This window comes from Thamnophis elegans, chromosome 10, assembly GCF_009769535.1.
Source record: "Thamnophis elegans isolate rThaEle1 chromosome 10, rThaEle1.pri, whole genome shotgun sequence".
Lineage (NCBI taxonomy): Eukaryota > Metazoa > Chordata > Lepidosauria > Squamata > Colubridae > Thamnophis > Thamnophis elegans.
In genome coordinates, this window is record NC_045550.1 from 47,100,173 (window position 1) to 47,119,393 (window position 19,221).

General features: G+C 36.4%; 1 protein-coding gene across 3 annotated transcripts in view; it reads left to right on the forward strand.

Annotated features, from left to right (window-relative positions):
- Nucleotides 1-19,221, forward strand: part of KCNAB1 (potassium voltage-gated channel subfamily A member regulatory beta subunit 1) — a 189,521-nt gene that overhangs the window by 139,987 nt on the left and 30,313 nt on the right. For 2 of the 3 annotated variants that reach the window (XM_032225554.1, XM_032225555.1), the window contains exons 5-8: nucleotides 1,249-1,293; nucleotides 2,948-2,992; nucleotides 13,549-13,592; nucleotides 18,525-18,611. In XM_032225554.1, coding sequence (XP_032081445.1) covers nucleotides 1,249-1,293; nucleotides 2,948-2,992; nucleotides 13,549-13,592; nucleotides 18,525-18,611 — 221 coding nt within the window. The remainder of the gene's footprint in view (nucleotides 1-1,248; nucleotides 1,294-2,947; nucleotides 2,993-13,548; nucleotides 13,593-18,524; nucleotides 18,612-19,221) is intronic. The other variant, XM_032225556.1, reaches the window with a different exon arrangement.

Sequence of the window (19,221 nt, forward strand, 5' to 3'; positions counted from 1 at the left end):
TGGTCTCAATATCTCCCTTAAAGGTAAAAACAAAAAACTTTGCACTTTAAAATGGAGGTGCTTGCTTAGAGATAAAGGAATATTGGAAGTATATTTTCTGGGGGTGAAACATTTCACAAAACAGTTTGAACACCACAAAAAATACCCCATATCCCGCAGTTGTGGTTCAAGGCACCACAGACTGGTTTGCCTTTGTGACCAGATGACTTGGTGGTATTTTCTGAGTAAAAATTGTGACATTTTGCTCTCCATGGACACAAACTCTGCTGAGACATTTGGAGAGAGAGCAAAATTATTCTGTTAAATAGAGAGAGAGAAAATAAAACATTGATTCCCATGTGTCTGAATATCTATATTTATATTTCTTCTCTGCCATAAGATGAGATGTGCATCAATCTTCCGTCCTTGCTAGCAGCCTCTTATTTCTTCTTTTTATACAAGTCAGTAACCAAAGACTTTTCTATTCCCTTTATGTCTTCAAACTGAAGAACTTCAAACCATAGCATAATACCTTGGTGAACGTAATAGAACTAGGAAGTTATAAATGATGAAATACTTCTGTGCTTCTGCCCTGTTCCAAAACCAAAATTATTAATTAGATTTTTTTTTAAAGTGTGGAAACGAATGATCTATTCAAACTTAAATGACAAATTATTAAATAAGAATTTATGTTTATTTATATTTATTAAACACATTTATATAGCTGCCAAACTCACACACTGTGACTGTGGTCAATATATGGCAATAAAAAGCCAAAATTAAAAACCCATTCCTCCTCTCCCCACCCTCGGCATAGCAGCGACAAATCCAATCAAACAAGCCACTTCATCAGCTCTATATCAACCCAGGGTCTCCAAAGTTGCTGACAGAACCATATCTAGAGAGTCTTTCAGAAAAGCAATGTGGGGCAGGGGACCAGTTTTATCTCTGGAGGAATGATCTTCCATAAGGAGGGAGCCTATAGAGAATGCCCTTTTTCTTGGTCCCACCAAATGTATTTTTAAATACATGGAACCCAACTGCAGGGGTGGGATTCTAGCGGTTCGGACCAGTTCAGGAGAACTGGTTCACTCTGACTTTCAGCTGCCCCCCCCCATTGCACCTGGAAATAAATTGGCAACCAATTCAGCTCCCCCCCCCCAAAAAGAAGTGACACCTGTTCAAGTATTGTGAATAATGAAACACATGGATGTTATGATCTGTAAATGTTTTTATTTTTACAGGGATGAAATGTTTTTATTTTTACAGGGCTGAAATTATTTTGGGAAACATTATCAAAAAGAAAGGCTGGAGGTAGGATGTTTTGTTGTTTATATGCTCTTTTTGTTAACTGTAGAATGGAGAATAATTCAGATTCTAAGAACTCTTTATAGATCTGATCTCATATCCATGCCTGGCTAATTCTGAGCTTCCTATTTCTGTAAGAGACCACAGAGACCAACTTCTACCAACTGCTCTATCGACGGTTTGCTTAAGAAGCTGGAATACTTCCAATACCTTGCCCTTATGGACCTAGGCAAAGTTTTGAGGATATCTTTAAATAACTAGAAAAGATATGTTCCGCTTAGCTTTTCCAACTTTCTACTGAGGTTTATACAGGTCCCAATTTTACTGAGATTGTCCTGATTTAATGCATGCATCTGGGCATTCTATTGGTTTATAGAAAAATAAACGGCAGTGTAGTCACATAATAATGTTTTATGACTCTTATCTATGGTAGTGTTACCATTTTTTTGGTCTTTGCCTTCACAGGCAAAGGGAAAGGAGGGATGTTTAAGGGATAAACCCATTCTCTCACTTTTCCTGACGGACATTGATGTAGGTACCTGTTAGAGCTTGCTTCCCCTTTGTGCAAGCAGATTTTAAAAGAATGGTACCCTTCAGCTTTATCTTTTTAAAGCCCATTGACTTCATTCCGGTTCAATTATTTGAAAACGCAGTGTCAACACATATCCTCCACAGACTGACTGTCTGAAAGTATTACAGGTAGGGAGGTGCAGGCCATCAAAATTCTGCTTCTTTCTACTGTCAATTTGTGCAGAGTCGTTTTTCCAGACCAGTACATTTTTACTGAATTAAAAAAAAAAAGAAATCTCTAGAAACACTTGCCAGATTGAAACAAAAGTGGAAGTGGAATTCACTTAAATCTCTTTCACTTTTTTAAACTTTAGAAAGCTCAACATGCTGTGTGCTTTACAGAGAGATCACAGACTGAATTGTCAGTCACATTCAGGGAAACGAAGAATGGAAGAAATTTCTCACTCTCTTTTTGAAAGAAAAAAGCCAAAGTACATAATATAGATCAAAAATGTTTTCAGGTGTCTGATACAAGCAAATAGCTGAACTGTTATATTTTCTGAGATTCAGGTAGTTTTACTTCCAAGATCTTGAGAGACCTCATGAGACAATCATATGAAATTTTAGTTACATCTGCTTCTGCTTCTTACTACTTTCTGTTAACTAATACTACTTTTAAATAACATTGAACATAAAAAGGAAAAAAAAACAGAACAGTTGAAAAAAGAAAGAATGATGCGTATTGCATTGTACCACTATATTACTACAGTATTGTTTTATTCTGGGGTTCCATGGGCATTGTCAAATGCTGCACAAATTCATTGCCAATGACAAATGGGAACGTTCTAGCTGCTTCAGCATGTGCTTTAGATATTTGTAGTGATAATAAGGTATCTCTGTTTTCTCAAACCTCTCATACTATGGTTTTCTTAAGAAAAGAATTAGACTGAGCATTCAATAACATCCCTGCAACTTTAACATGTAGCGGTCATAATGTTAGCAATTGCACTAAGTCTTTTGGATGACTTTCTGTTCAGAGACATAGCTTAAATTGGCAGTGTAGGAGGTGAAACTGCATTAGGGAAAACAGGGGCTACAATGATATTTCTTAAGGAATGAACAAAACTGAAATGTAATTTGCTTTGTTTAGGAGATCAAGTCTGGTCATTACAACAAAGCTCTACTGGGGTGGAAAGTAAGTACTGTATACTGTGATTTCCTTTGTTATGGAAATAATGTATTTCTCTAGCTTTATGTGACTATTTATATAGTGCATGCTTATATCATAAGTATCAACATGACATGGTACTACTGTATTACATCTTGGTTGGTGAAGGCACTAATTTGGATTCTTCCCTCCCCCTCCCCCCAAAAATAGGCAAACGTTTTGATTTTAAAACTGGTTATTCTCTCAGTAAATGTATTTGGAGAAGATGTCAGATGTTGGAAAAAGAAAATTTATTGCACGTGCTTAGTTAATTAGAGGGATGCCATACTCTCTTCAGTTACTCATTCTCCCTTCAAAGAGTCTTCTTTGGGTGATCAAAAACCAAGAACCAGCATGATATGTAAATCACAAAGTCTAGATTTGTCCAGAGAACATTTGCTAAAGTTAAATTTTTGCACAAAGTACAGCTTTAAACTAAAACTCTGGGCTTTAAATTTCAGTCTGGTATCATGTCTATTTTCAAAAAGTAACACAAATGCAACATATTTGGCAATGTAATATTTCATTTGAAGATTGAAATAGGTGAATCAAACATGGCACTAAATTGTATATTTAGCACACAGTGTACAGTTTTAAACTCAAAGTATAAACTTGACTCTTTTTCCAGAGTTCCAGAAATGTTGAAATACTGACAAAAAGAATACTTCTCTTGAACACAGAAATATCAGAACAAAACATGAAGTATTTCCCCATTTGTACCTAACCATAGCTAAACATGCCCTATTGTCCTAACATCCTGATATGGTTGCTTTTAACTCATCCTGTGCATATCTGAAGCAATTTAATATTATTCTTGGCTGTTCCCAGCTCAAAATAGTCCCCCCCCACTTTAAACAATCAACAAGCCATGGAAGCTTTACTACAGTTGCAATATGAACTGCTTCATCTATCATTCAATCAAAGTTACTTTTGAAGCTTTAGGCTGGTACACATCCTCCTTTGCCCCTACTCCCTGTATGTTGTCTTTCAGGCTCATTCTTTTGGGGCTGTAGGAGAGTGTGAATTCAAACTATATAGTTTCATGAACTCACCAAGTCTCCAATTTAATCTTTAGATTAGCAGTAGCATAGACGTATGAAACGCGTTAGAGCCATTCCCTTTCTCTTACTGCAGCGGACCTCTGACTGAGGTCTTCAACTAGTTGTTAGTAGAACTCTCACTTGTCTGTCAGCTGTTGTATGATCTTTCAGAAGAACCCCAAACCAGTGGTTAAAATTAGGCTTCACATCTGACAGATACACTGGGGAATGGTTATAAAAAGAACTCCCAATAAGCACCTGTTCCACACCCTTGCCATATGTTCATTGGGCTACTTCCAAGCACACTTGTCACATTCTTCTGAAAAAAGCAGTAAACCTGTCTTCAGAAGGAATCTGAAGAGGAACTTAGCACACTCTCAAATGGACGCTAAACACATGTTTCAAAGTATCATGAAAAACCAGCTGACTGATGCTGAAGGGTTACGTGATGGAACATGATCTCTCCCATTTCACTCCATGACCTACCACCTGCACATACCACCTACTTTTCAGGTGTGCCAATAGATGCTGCAGTCTAGCAGGACAACTCTCTTCTTTCAAGTCCTGGCAGCTTCAAAATGGGCTACTAGGGCTGAGAGGGATGGCATTGGAAGGAAAAGGGATAGCACTGGTCATCTACATAGACTAGAAGGTGTATCATCACTCTCCATGTATTTCATGGTGGAGCAGAAGAATGAGTCTCAAATGAAGCAATGGAAAGATTGCCTAACAGACCTTGGGAACACAGCAGAAATTACAGGGAGAAACCTAACATTACAGAACAGATTCTTGTGCAGGAGAAAAGCATGAGTAGTAGACTTAGAGTAACTCCACCTTAAATCACACTAGGTAGAAGTTGCATGGGAGATTGACTTTGGTAGGCTTTTGAGATTCTATTACTTTACTAGCAAAATACACACACACACACACACACACACACACATACATGTATAAATGTATGTGTGTGTGTATATATATATATATACATATACATATATATTACATGCATGCATGCATGCATGCATATATATATATATATATATATATATACACACACACACACACACACACATACACACACATATGTGTGTGTGTGTGTATGTAATAAAAACCAAGTGATTCTTGTTCCCCACCTTCTTCCCAGTATCCCAGGAGTGTTTGAAGTAACACCAATAAAATGTCAGCATTTTGCAAGTAGATTATCTTCTCTTTTATATATTATCTTAGACGTTCTGAACATTAAATGATAACCACATGTCTTCCTCTGCTATTTCTCAGTTGCATAATTTCAACTGTAAAACCTTTGGGGAACAGAATTCTCATCCATGTAATACTTATTATCAGTTGGGGAACAGGATAGATGTGAATAATAACTTTTGCAGAAATGAAAGCGTTTTATTAAATGTAAGAGAGTTAAAAATATCTGGCTCACCCTTGGGCATAAGCTCAAATGATTTCTTGCAGCAAGACCAAATCAAGACCATTTTCTTTCATTAGAATTGAGCCCAGCTTGCTCTCATGTACACTCGTTTTCTCACTTTCCCTCTTTCTTCCCTTACATAGGGATAGATGAAAAAAAACAGATTTTTTTCCCTCTCTCATAGAACTGACATCCAGTTTTTATTGGTTAAAATTATCTTAAAAGTGCCAAAACCAGCTTTAGAATGTAGAAGCCAAAGTTGAATGGCTTTTGCTTTTTTTAAAAAAAAAAAGTCATTTAGTCAAAAACAAGACAAGCTGCATCCTAAAAGAATGCCTAATGTTGAAAAGACACCATGATCTAGAGACAGCCGAGAGCTTCAGTACTTTTATCAAGTTTTGGTTTAATCAAATTATGTTTATTATTAATTCAATTTATGTGACCATCCAGCTCCATATAGTAACCTCAATGTCATGCCTGCGCCATATTCCTTTTGGATCTTTGGCCTGCCACACTCTCTATTACTCTATTATGCTTTTTCTATTGTGGGAAAATGGGAGGGGGGATTGTACAGAGAGATGCTATGTAGCCAAAACAAAGTTCCAATTTAATAAGAGAGCCATGTTAGCACATCTGGAAAACCCAAATCTGAAAGCTTCCGCGGTTTTCCCCACCCAGTTGAAAGTTCAAGATCTTGCCCCACACCCACAATCCTGTCACATGGTCCAATCTTCCCCTGCCATACTGGCAATTCCACCCATCCACTTCCGGTCAGGTACAGAGGTGCCAAGACAAAGGATGACCTTGGCTTTCTGGAAGGAATTTTGATGTTTTGGCTACATCGCATCTAACTCCGTACAATGCCCCCTCCCATTTTCCCACAATAGGAAAGGCATAATAGAATAATAGAAAGTGTGGCAGGCCAAAGATCCAAAGGGAATATGGCTGCAGGCCTGGCACTTAGGTGATTAACATCACTTAAAGTCATAATGCAAATTAAATACCTGTTATGACAACTGAAGCAAGAAGACAATCTGTTGCAAAGAATCTGATGTGGTGCAAGTCAACCCCAATCTTCAAAGCGCCAAAAAGCCGGCAGGATCAGGGCCAGTCTAATCTCAGGTGGTGGGTGGTTTGATGAATTCCAAAAGGCAGATACTGCAATAAAAAGGCATGCTTTGTAGAAATGTGAATGGTTGAGCTTGGATTGAATATGGAGTCTACTGGGGAGATCAGAGATCAGATCAGAATTTCTGGGAGAGATTGGTGAGTTAAAGAGTTAGTTTACTTATTAGAGATTCAATGCAGAAATATTGATTTTTTTTTTTGCATCTTTTATCCTATTGAGCAGTAGAGACATTAGGAGTAGGAATAGCAAGCAAGGAATTCCATCTTAGTTCCTTCCTTCCTTCTTCCCTCCCTCCCTCTCTTTTTTTCTCTTTTTCTTTCTTCTTTTCTCTGACTAGAAAATGCCTCCTAAGATGTTCCCTTTAGCTTGTTTTCCACAGGAAAAATGTAGATAACTTATTTTAGTCTTTCCCCCTGTATTACAGAAAATTAAAAAACACAGGGTTTCTGTCAAGTCACAGAATCTTCTGAATAATTTTACTTACTTTTTTGTACTTTAAGCATTTGACTATAGATATTTTTCATGAGTTCATTTCTCCTGCTACGCATTGCTCTGCTAAACTGGGACCCCAGTGAATAAATTGAAGGAGTCCCTCAAATTTTCCATAAAACTTTTATCACTAGGTGAAACTGAACACCATGAAACAGATTTATGTAGTTAAATATTTATAACCGGCATTATATTAATTCTGTTCCTCAGTTTCACTGTTTTTCTATTCTGTGTTCCATCTGAATTGCTTGTGATTTTGATTTCGTGATGACTCGATTCATTCAGGTTGGAAGTTTGGAAGTTTCAGAACCTTCCCTCGTTGTTGAAGTGGAATTGCCAGCAATACTGTAAATTGGAGAGTTAAAAGGAAAGATTTAAAAGATGATTGGCATGTCAGCTCTGCTCAAAGCTATATTGGCACTTGCTATATCGACAGTTGCTTCATCAGAAGAAAATCTTCAGCTTAGTTAACCACTATGAAACTATATATCAAAGATTCTTTCTTCTGTCCCTACCCAGGGTATGTTTGAAAAGACTTAAATTTTGAGGATGGTCTCAGGAATGAGATCAATTGTTGTTCTTTTTTCCTGCCAATGCCTCCTTAAATAGCTGCTCTCAAAGCTTATTTGAACACTTTCATTAAGACGTATTTCAGACAAATCTCCCATTTGTCTTATTAGAATAGAATAGAATAGCAGAGTTGGAAGGGATCTTGGAGGTCTTCTAGTCCAACCCCCTGCCTAGACAGGAAACCCTATACCATTTCAGACAAATGGCTATCCAACGTCTTCTTGAAAACATCCAGTGTTGGAGCATTCACAATTTCTGGAGGCAAGCTATTCCATTGATTAATTGTTCTAACTGTCAGGAAATTTCTCCTCAGTTCTAAGTTGCTTCTCTCCTTGATTAGTTTCCACCCATTGCTTCTTGTTCTACCCTCAGGTGCCTTGGAAAATAGTTTGACTCCCTCTTCTTTGTGGCAGCCCCTGAGATATTCGAACACTGCTATCATGTCTCCCCTAGTCCTTCTTTTCATTAAACTAGATATATCCAGTTCCTGCAACTGTTCTTCATATGTTTTAGCCTCCAGTCCCCTAATCATCTTTGTTGCTCTTCTCTGCACTCTTTCTAGAGTCTCCACATCTTCTCCTTCTCTTCCTCAGTATACATGCCTCCTGTGAAAGGGGAAGTGTTTTGTAGATTCCACGCTAAGCTCCAGGCAGAAGAATCATTTTTGTTTGGCCAGATGCCAGATTGGGTACAGAGGAGAGTAAAGGAAATGAAGATGCTGTTCTTTCTTTTCATTTTGTGCTGGAGCTGCTTCAAACTTTTCTTTTTCCCCTGGTACATTGCTTTTCTTTGGATAGAAGGGAATAGAGTAGGCAGAATATGTAGCTTCACCTGTCCTTAACTTCTAGGAGGTCTCTGGAGCTGCAGAAAGAGTAGGAAGAAGTGAGAGGATATGGCCTTCGTTTTTCCATTAAGATGTCAGACAATTTTTAAAAGATTTCACTTCTCAGTGTTTTAATGAGCAATGCAATAACACAATATGGCAATTTTTTTTTAAAAAAAAGATGAAACCAAAGCAAAGAGCAGATGTCTCAACATCAGCTGACAATTACGAAACCTGAAAATCTATTTTTTTTACCTTTATATTTGAATCCTGCCCTTCACCCATTTTTTATTGTATGATGTCTGAATTTGTAGTCAGGGATTTTAGACAAGATGTCTAAATACTTCAACACATGAAAAATAATTAAACTGTAATAAGGGCAATATTGTTGTTCTAAACTCTACTCAGGAGAAAGAAGGGTGGAATCCCAAAATTTGGAAGGGGTCATATGAGTCTTATCAATTCTGCAGTATGCAATGACAACAATGAAAGCAGCCACCGCACTGTGATAGAAACTCTGCCTCTTTTGTGTATGTCGTGTGTGTCTGTGTGTGTGTGTGTGTGTGTGTGTAGGATCCCCTGTGATGCCTACCATCTTGACTTCAGATACCCCTGTAATCACAGCAACCAAGACAAATGGCTGTCCCATCTCTGTCTTAGTACTACTTTCTGTGGCTCTTATTGCGATTTTCCCCCCTTCATTCAGTTAAAATCTCCTTCCTGGACCTTGAATCTGTAACTCCACATTCTGCACTCTGGAATAATTAAGCCAGTCTCTGACTTTCTCTGTGATATTCTTTGAGGTATTTGAAGAATGACATATTGTCTGTAATTCTCCCTTCTGAAAATTAACATGTCCAGCTGTTTTCATTTCTTATCACAAAAACTTTCTAGCCCCTTGATTATTTTTGCTCCTATTTCAGTTTTTTTCAAAGACAGTAGCTGGATCAACACAGAATAAAATAGAACTATTATTTTTCGTGCTTTAGATCTGTGGTATTAAATCAACAACCTAAAACAGCATTTACCCTTTTTTACAGCCACACCACAAATCACCACATTCATTCATGTTCAGTGCAATCGGTTACTGTTCCTAGAAGTTTTCCAGAAGTCCTATGACCAGTCATACATTCTATACTATGCTTTTCACTTGTTTGTTTGTTTGTTTGTTTTGCTTTTGATTAAGAGAATCTCTTTAGGGCAATCACTGCTTTGTTACATTCATTGTGAGGTAAATGGTGTGCTGATTTAAAGATTGTAGCATCACACATGTCCTTGTTTTCCAAGCTAATTCAAGAAAATATGGAAAGGAGCGCTCATCTGTCAGTTACATACCTTGTGGTAATGTTCCTATTGTTTGCTGCTATTAATAGAATATATTTCGAATATCAAAAGATTATCTGGACTGAATTTGGCAGATAGCGGGATCAGGCAGGAGGTGTCTTCGTAACATCCATTTCCCATTTTTTCCAAATCATTTCTATGCACGAGCAGTTTAAATACTCCAACTTTGACCTTTGTTTTTGCTTCCCATATTTGAGAACTTCTGTGTTATGTAAATTAAAAATAATTATTAAATGACATATTTATTTCCTGTCCGAACTTAACCACGATGAAATACAGTAATTCATTGTACTTATGGAAAAATAATTTCATTTTGTTTATCACAGAAGGGGATAGTAAAAAACACAAGATTCATGACGCTTTGCTTTAACCTATTAATATTTATTTTACTTTCATCTTATTCATTTTATATGAGGTACCTTGTGCAATTTTTCTCTTACTTGTGAATTTAGTAATTATTTTATATCTTCACATCATTATTAAAAATATGAGTGAGGATCTAGAGCTAATCCTTGCAATCTTCCCCCCACCTCCCATTTGTCTCTGCAGTTTAATGACAATGATTGAATTTTGAATAAAGGTTTGCTTCAACTATCAATCCGCTTAATTGGAATGCTATGTTGGTCATTTAGTTAGTTTGCTGGGCTTTTTTATCAAATACTTTGCTGAAATCAAGTTATACTACACCTAAAGCAATCCCTTAATCTATTAAAGAAGTTAACTAATAAAAAATGAGATGGTCTGTTTGGTTAGGATATGTTCTTGTCAACTTCAAGCCAATGCCTAACCTTACATTGTTTGCAAGATGTTTACAGATTACTCTTTATGAACTGCTCAAGAACTTTGCCAGGTGTCAATGTACAATCTTCCCAGTTGCGTTTTAAACTGGCAATCAATAGTATCCTTTTTCCTCTTTCTGAACATTGAAATAGCATTTGCCTTCCCTCGTCAACTAGCACTACACTAGTTCTTCATGATTTGTCAAAACTCCTTTGGGAGATAGGAGGCAATTCACATGGTTTTAGAGATGTAAAATATGTTTCTTTTAATCTCAAGATTAAATCTGGCTCTTTCATCCTTCTAATCTGCTGTTGGAATCTATACCCTCTTGTTGAAGATGACTCAGACAAAATAGGAATTGATCAACTTCCATTTTCCTTTGTTGTCTGTTCTTACTGTACTTTCTTCAGAGCAGTTAATATACTATTTTCTTTTTATTTTATTTTGAATATATAAAGGCACCAAACTTGTATTTAACTTTTTGGACACCTTCTCTACAATTCTAGATTACCAACTTTTTAGGTTACATGGCCTTATTTTCATTTCTTTTGTTGAATCAATGCCAAAGTAGAAAATATTGACAAAATGATTGATATAGAGAATTTTGTTACAAAGTGCGATGGGATTTAATTATTATTTGAAAGTCTTATAATTTACAAGTGTTATTGCTTCTTGAACCAAAAAGCATCCTAAATTAATATCGCACTATATTAATATAAATAAGCACCTGTTTGTTACTAGAATGCTAATAATTTGAGGGGCTTCTCATAGATGTCTTTGCTATTTATTCCAAATAAAATGGATGTTTAAATTTTCTGACTATAAAATCCATAGTGAATTGCTCTTTTCCAAAGAATTTTGAATGAATCATTCATCTCGAAGATCTGTTTCTATGCCTACTGATTAATTTTAACAGGGCATCTGGCTAACTTTGATACCTGTTAGGTTTCAGCTTATCTTACGTTTTTAATATATATAGATAGGTAAAAGTCTCTCTTCAAATCCAGTTTGACTCCAGGAAACTCCATGAATATGTTCCTGTAATTTTATTGAGAATAATATGGAAGCAGCTTGCCATTCCTTTTCTCCAGGGTGTGGGTTTTTTTCAACTCCCAATTTAGTCTAAACTTTGTAATCTATTGGGGTCTTTCTTTTAAATATAAGCCTGGTCCAACCCTAGATAGCTTCTGAGCCAAGAAGTAGTCAACAGACACCATTAGCTGCTGACAAATAATAGTTGAAGGTCAAAACCAAGTTGACTATTCTTTAAAACAAGAAGGATGTTTTGTTGCAAAGTGAAATTGTGACAAGTTTCTTTTGAACTGGAGGTGTATTTTGCTATGCATGGGTGGTAATTGACACAGAAAAACAAGACAATAGAGGTTTACTATTTATAGTGAAACTACTTACAACAAGCATTTACAATAGGTATATACAACACAGTCCTAGTGTTTATCTGGTATCACATTTCCACCCAGAGACTATCCTCCCCTCTCTCCTTTCCCCCTCCCCTACTAGCTCGCCTGCTTTCTCTCCTTTTCTCTCCATCTCTTTCCTCTGTTTTCTTCGTTGAGAAAGAATGAAAAGAACAGAATGGGCTGAACTTAACTATAATGTACTCAGCATTAAGAGTACATTATGAGCCGTGGTGGCACAGTGGTTAGAGTGCAGTACTGCAGACTACTTCTGCTGATCACAGGGTGTCAGTTTGGCAGGTCGAATCTCACCAGGCTCAAGGTTGACTCAGCCTTCCATCCTTCCGAGGTGGGTAAAATGAGGACCCAGATTGTTCGGGGCAAGACTCTGTAAACCACTTAGAGAGGGCTGTAAACACTGTGAAGTGGTATATAAGTCTTAAGTGCTATTGCTAGGTCATGAACTTTCTCCTGGAGCTGCTTAGAATGCCTACTGCTTTTCTGTTTGGGGAAGAACCTCTGGGTCTCTTTTTTTTGGAAGAACTTTTCTCAAAGTCTTCTGTCCAGTCCTTCCCCAAGGATCAGGGCTTTGCCAATGACTGAGAAACTCTTCCTTCCCATCTTGGGACTGATATGAAGATGTCCTCTCTCTGGGTCTTCACTTCCCTTCTTTCAGGGAAGTTACCTATAGACCTTTATTCTCCTTTTCTGACCAAGAAATGACAACTGCTCTGCACACACATATAACTTTGCTTTCCAATTTTTCTCTTCAGCCATTCATTCATTCATTCATTCATTTCCTATCTTTGTTGCCCCTCAAATATTTTCAAAATGTTTTATTGAAAACATTTCACTTATCATGCAAGATGCTTCTTCAGTTCTCAGAACTGAAGAATTGAAGAAGCTTCTTGGGTGAGAAGTGAAACGTCTTCAGGCAAATAAAAAAAAGTTATGTTGCCTTTTTGAAAACATCTTTGAGGCAGCCATGATCCGAATGACTAAGAACCTCATAGGCATTCCTGCCTTTATTATTTTTTATAGATAAATCAAGGGGGCAAAACCTTACGTAATACTCCTTCCTCCATTTTCTCCTCTTCTTCTCTCCTCCCCTCTTTCTCTCCAATGTTGGTCGAACCAGTAGCATATCTCCTAGCAACCGAGAAGGTGGATGTCTCTTCAGGACTCTAGTCTCCAATGCCTATATATACCAGGCTAGATCAATGCTTTTGCTATCTCTGTAACTCCTCTCAACAGCCTGGTCAGCTCATCAGCCATCATGTCAGCACAGCTGCCCTTCCACGGCCAAAATTGAGCTTTCTCTCTCTCTTTTTCCAATTCCATTTAATGACTCACAGCAGCAGAACAACAGTCAAACCAGGCCACTAAAAACCATATGCCGCAGTTGCTTGTCAACACGTATGGTAGTATATTTTATCCAACGGCATTATTATCAGTAAAATATATTGTTTTTAACAAATAGTTTTCCATACTAATCAAACATATGAAAATAATGTGTACATTTTTTTTTTTGCAGAGCTGAAACAGAAAGAGGACTTTCAAGGAAACACATTATTGAAGGTATTTGCTTATTTATTTGTACAAATGTTTCTAGGCTGCTCACTTTAAGGAGTCTGGTTAGTTTGTGGGCAACTAAACAAAACAAGATCTCGCCATTCCTATTCTGTATAGAATAATGCTTCATATTTTATACTCATTGAACTGCTGCAACAATCAGTTACATTATTTTGTACAATAATCCAAATGAAGGAACAGGGCTGAGAAATAGATTTAAATGAAAGATTAAAGCAGTTTTGAAAATGCTCATTTCCACTGGAATTCAGAAAGTTTTTGAGTTGCTTCTGCCTCACTTTTTCCAAATCTGTGCTGTAGCGCATTTCTTTTTCTACACAAAGTAGTAAACCATTCTACAAACCCTATGTAGTGTAGTGATTACATTGTTGGACTCAGATATGCTACTGGTTTAACCAAAATTGGAGAGAAAGAGGGGAGGAGAGAAGAAGAGGAGAAAATGGAGGAAGGAGTATTGTAACGTATGGAAACTCATCAGATAATTTTAAACCAGTATCTAATTCAGCCACACCTACTATAAAGAAAGAATATTTCCATGTAAGTCTCCTTGAGCTGAAAAGGTGTGATATATATTGAGCAAGTTAACCAGCCAAATAAATCTGTGACACCCCTATGAGATCATCAGGAACTGTCTTCTCACTTATGCTAAGATGAAACTCTCCATATATTAAGAGGAGTATTGAAGACTCTTCTTTGTGTCTTACCATCATCATAAGAGAAGAAAGATAATGGCAATCAAGTCTGCAGTTCCCATCATTCTCAGTTCTAGCCAATTTGGAGAAGGTAGTTTGAAGATCTCATCTTGATACCTATTTTCTTTTGATGCACCACATTGAAGTTATATGTTTATTATGAAATTATTGTAATTAATATGTAATTCTAATTTATTCTTCTATTTTGGGTATTCAATTTGTGGAAAGTCTTAAATAATTTCTAACTGTGTGGAAAATATACTTTGGGGACTGGGGATAGGCAAATAAATAATCCTAAACCAAGACTTATATCACTGTGGCATGAATTTGATTAGATATTCCTTTCTACAACTGCTGAGTACCAGCTCCTGGATAGCTCCTAAAGTTAATGCACTGTATGTACCGTAGTCATTCAAAGTGCAAAGATCCATGAATTCAATTTCCAGTTGGGGGTTTGGATCAGTGGTGGGTTTCAAAATTTTTAGAACCTCTTCTGTAGGTGTGGCCTGCTTTGTGGGAGTGGCTTGTCGGCCATGTGGCTGGGTGGGAGCAGCTTGGCAGTCATGTGACTGGTTGGGTGTGGCCAAGTTGTAAAATGTGGTGAAACTCACTTAACAACGCTCTTGCTTAGTAACCAAAATGTTGGCTCAGAAACTCTGGCATTTGAAGCACACAAGTCTTAAAGCCATCAAGTTACAAGACCCTTGCACCCCTAACCCTTTAGAAAAAAAAAAAAACCAGGGGTGTTCAAACTTGACAGCTTTAAGACTTGTGGACTTCAACTCCCAGAATTCCTCCTCCATTCATGTTGGCTCAGGAACTCTGGCACTGAAGTGTGCAAGTCTTAAAGCTGTCAAATTACAAGACCCTTGCACCCCTAACCCTTTAGAAAAAAGGGTTTAGATAGGGCTCTTAGAGGCAGGCAGGGCGATTGGTTAGCCAGCGAATCAGTGAGCAGCGGGCAGGGCAAGCATGGTGCGGATGGTGGTGGGGGCAGCTGGAACCAGTTCTAAACGGCACAGTAGATTTGTGGAACTTCTTCTATAGAAGAGGTTAGAACTGGCAGGAACTCATCCCTGGTTTGGACCCCATAGAATAAAAACTGGCAAATTATTGAAGAATTCCAATATGTAAGAAAACAGTGCTTCCTCAAGATAAAACATTATTTAAACACAGAAAAGATAACACCAATTTCAAAAGAACAAAGGAGGCGATAAACAGGCCAGTAATGTTAGCCAAAGTGGAATTAGTCCTGAAAAACCAGAAAAATAATAAAACTCCAGGACCAGACGGAATACCGGTGGAGCTATAGAAATATAATAAAATAATATTGGAAGAACTAGGAGTGTTTAACGAAGTTTTAGGAAAAGCCAAGATGCCTGAATCATGGACGGAAGCAATAATATCGCTAATCCCAAAAGAAGAAACCAATCTACAAGAAATCCAAAACTACAGACCAATTTCATTACTAAATTCCGATTATAAAATATTTGCAGCAATTATGGCAGGAAGAATTAAACAGGTTTTAAATGAATGAATACACCTGGACCAAAACAGATTTTTACCTCACAGACACATTAAAAATAATACCAGAGTGATTCCTAGACATAATAGAATATTACGAGGTACATCCAGAAAAACAAATGGTACTGGTTTTCCTTGATGCACAAAAACCATTCGACAACATAATTTTGAAATTTATAATAACACTATTAGACAGGATGAAATTCGGAAGAAAAATTACAAAAATGATAGAAAAACTTTATAACAGTCAGACAGCCAAAGTTCTGATGAACGGAGAACTAACAGAGAAGATCAAAATAAAAAAGGGAGTCAGACAGGGATGCCCCTCTTTCCTTTGCTGTTTATATTAACCCTGGAAATTTTATTAAATGAAATTAGGAAGGATCAGGGAATAAAAGGTTTGAGACTCAAAAACGAAGAATATAAGGCCCAAGCCTATGCCGATGACTTAGTATTTGTTCTAGAGGATCCATTAGAATCCAGTCTGAAATTAATTTAAAAATTAGAAGAATATGGCGAAGTGGCAGGATTAAAAATCAATAAAGGCAAAACAAAAATGATAACCAAGAATATGACAAAAAAGCAAGAAGAGGAACTGGAATTAGCAACTAGAATGCAAATAACTAAGAAAGTTAAATACTTGGGAATCTTGGTGTCGGCAAAATGTTCCACAATTAAGGACGATAATTATAATAAACTAGTGACACAAATAAAGATTTAGAAAGCTGGAAAAATATTCAGCTATCACTAATGGGACATATAGCCACAATCAAAATGAATATTTTACCAAGAATCGTATTCTTGTTGCAAGCCGCACCTATTAACCTGGGTAAAACTTTCTTTCAAGAATTAAACAAAATAACCGCTAGGTTCATTTGGCAAGGACGAAAAGTGAGGATTAAATTAAAGTCAATGCAAGATAGCAAGGAGAGGGGAGGTTTAGCATTACCAAATTGGAAATTATACACATTAGCAACAACAATAACATGGGTGAAAGATTGGATAGAGCTAAAGAATAAAAGAATTTTGACCTTAGAAGGCCATGATTTGCAAGCAGGTTGACATACATTCCTATGGGATCATAAAAATAAAACGCACAAATACTTTCAAAAACATTTAATTAGAAGAGCGTTATTGCAAAACTGGCTCAAAATAAAAAAAATTCACTATGTGGAAATTCCAAATTGGCTATCACCGACAGAAAGGACGATCCATCCAAATTTTATAGGTATGAATAAAATGCTAAGATACAGAGACATAATTGACCAACAGGTAAATTTGAAAACAATTGAAGAACTGGGAGAACAGAACATGAAAGTTGACTGGCTAACCTACTTGCAAATCAAAACTAAACACAATAATGATACTATATGACATTGAAACAGAACCACATGAATTGGATAAAATAATTCACAGCTCAGATAGAAAGATGATAGGGAGAATATATAAATTTCTCCTGAAGCATAAAATGGAAGAGGAAATTGTGAAAGAACAAATGGTAAAATGAGCACAGAACTTTGGCTATAATATTGAATTGGATAAATGGGAAAAATTTAGGAGAACAAACTTAAAAATGACACTATCAGTTGCATACAAGGAAAATCAGTACAAAATGTTTTACAGATGGCACCTGGCACCAAAAAGGTTAGCTAAAATCTTAACAAATACCTCCCCAAAATGCTGGAAATGTGAATCAATACATGGAACATACTACCACATATGGTGGACCTGTGAGAAGGCTAAAAAGTTTTGGAAAATGATCAAAAAGTGGCTAGAGATAATAACAGGTGTTAAAATAGAATGGAAACCTGAAATTTTTTTATTAGGAATAATGACTGCGAAATATAAAAAAGAAATTCTGTATTTAATATTACATATAATTACGGCGGCGAGAATTGCCTTTGCCCAGAAATGGAAAAACAAATTAATTCCAAGCAAAGATGAAATAATAAGAAAGATTGTGGACTGTGCTGAAATGGACAAATTAACAAAAGAAATCCAGGGAAAAGAAGAAACAGAATACTATCAGATATGGGATAAATGGTATAGGTGGATGGAGGAAAGAAACAAGAATCAATGAAGGAAGACAACAAAGCCAAAAAATAGTAGTTAAGGAGAATTAACACATATATATGTATCCAAGTGGTTTAAATTTACTAGAGGTAATCAGCCAATATAGCAGACAGATGAGTAAGATAAGAGGGTTAAAATGGTAAAATGCAAATGAAATATAATAGAAGGGGAAACAATACGTGAGCAATATTGATTGGCAATTGCTATTAGAAAGAACAGGAAACTCCTGTTCATATTGTATTGTGTAAATGTGGTATATGTCTAAGTTTTGTGTATTTTACATGTTTTTAAATAAAATTAAAAAAACAACAGCAAGAAAATAGTACTTCCTGTTGTTTGGTGTAACTTAAAACAGGTTGTATTTCTAAACCTTGCCTTTTGAGGATGTACTTTTAGGGATTGACTGGCAAATGCTTGGGCTCTCCAATCCAGTTTTCATCGTAATAAACAGACAGAATAAAGCCCTGCAAAAAGAGAGAAAGATTCTTCTCTTGATTTGGTTCTTTTTAATAGGCAATATAATTTCACCTATACCCCACTCTTCCTTGAGGAAAACTTAGATGGTTGATGCTTCTGAGCTATTACATTTCTTGTCATGTGCTTGGCTCTAATGATGCCATTTCATTTCTAGGATTAAAAGCCTCTCTCCAGAGACTGCAGCTTGAATATGTGGATGTGGTTTTTGCAAATCGACCAGATGGTAATACTCCAATGGAAGGTTAGCAATAAATTTAATAAAAATGTTTTGCTTGATTGATCTTGGCTCATAGGTCTATGCTGCTTATGGCAGGATAGAAAATTGTTGTCCTCAAGGGTGCAGGCAAATTATAAAAAAACCTCTTAAGTCTTGATTCTTTGGAGTCTTCAATATTTTTATTAGGAGACCTGTACTTAGAGTAACGGATGTGTATTTACGTAGCCCACTTAATACGGAGCAGTTTTCAACATCTTTTGTTTGCACTGCATAAATGATTCTTTTTCTTAGTTACTTGTACTTTAATTGACTTAGGATTTCAAGTTGATATTGTAATTTCTGTGCAGCTCCCGTCAGAGATGGCAAAACCATCCATCATTAAATCATACAAATTTACATAGTTGGCATGTTCCATTTTATTTACAGTATTTATTTAAGACATAGATGGCCACCCATCTTAACTAATATGCTTTGAGTGGTGAACAAGAACATAAAAATACAATAAACAGACAAAAACTAATTAAAAACCAATTAAGGCAGATAACCTGGAACATATTTTATACCATAAAATATATACCATATAAAATGCATAAAATTAGTTTTAGAAATCACTGCCAAAAATGCATACTGATTT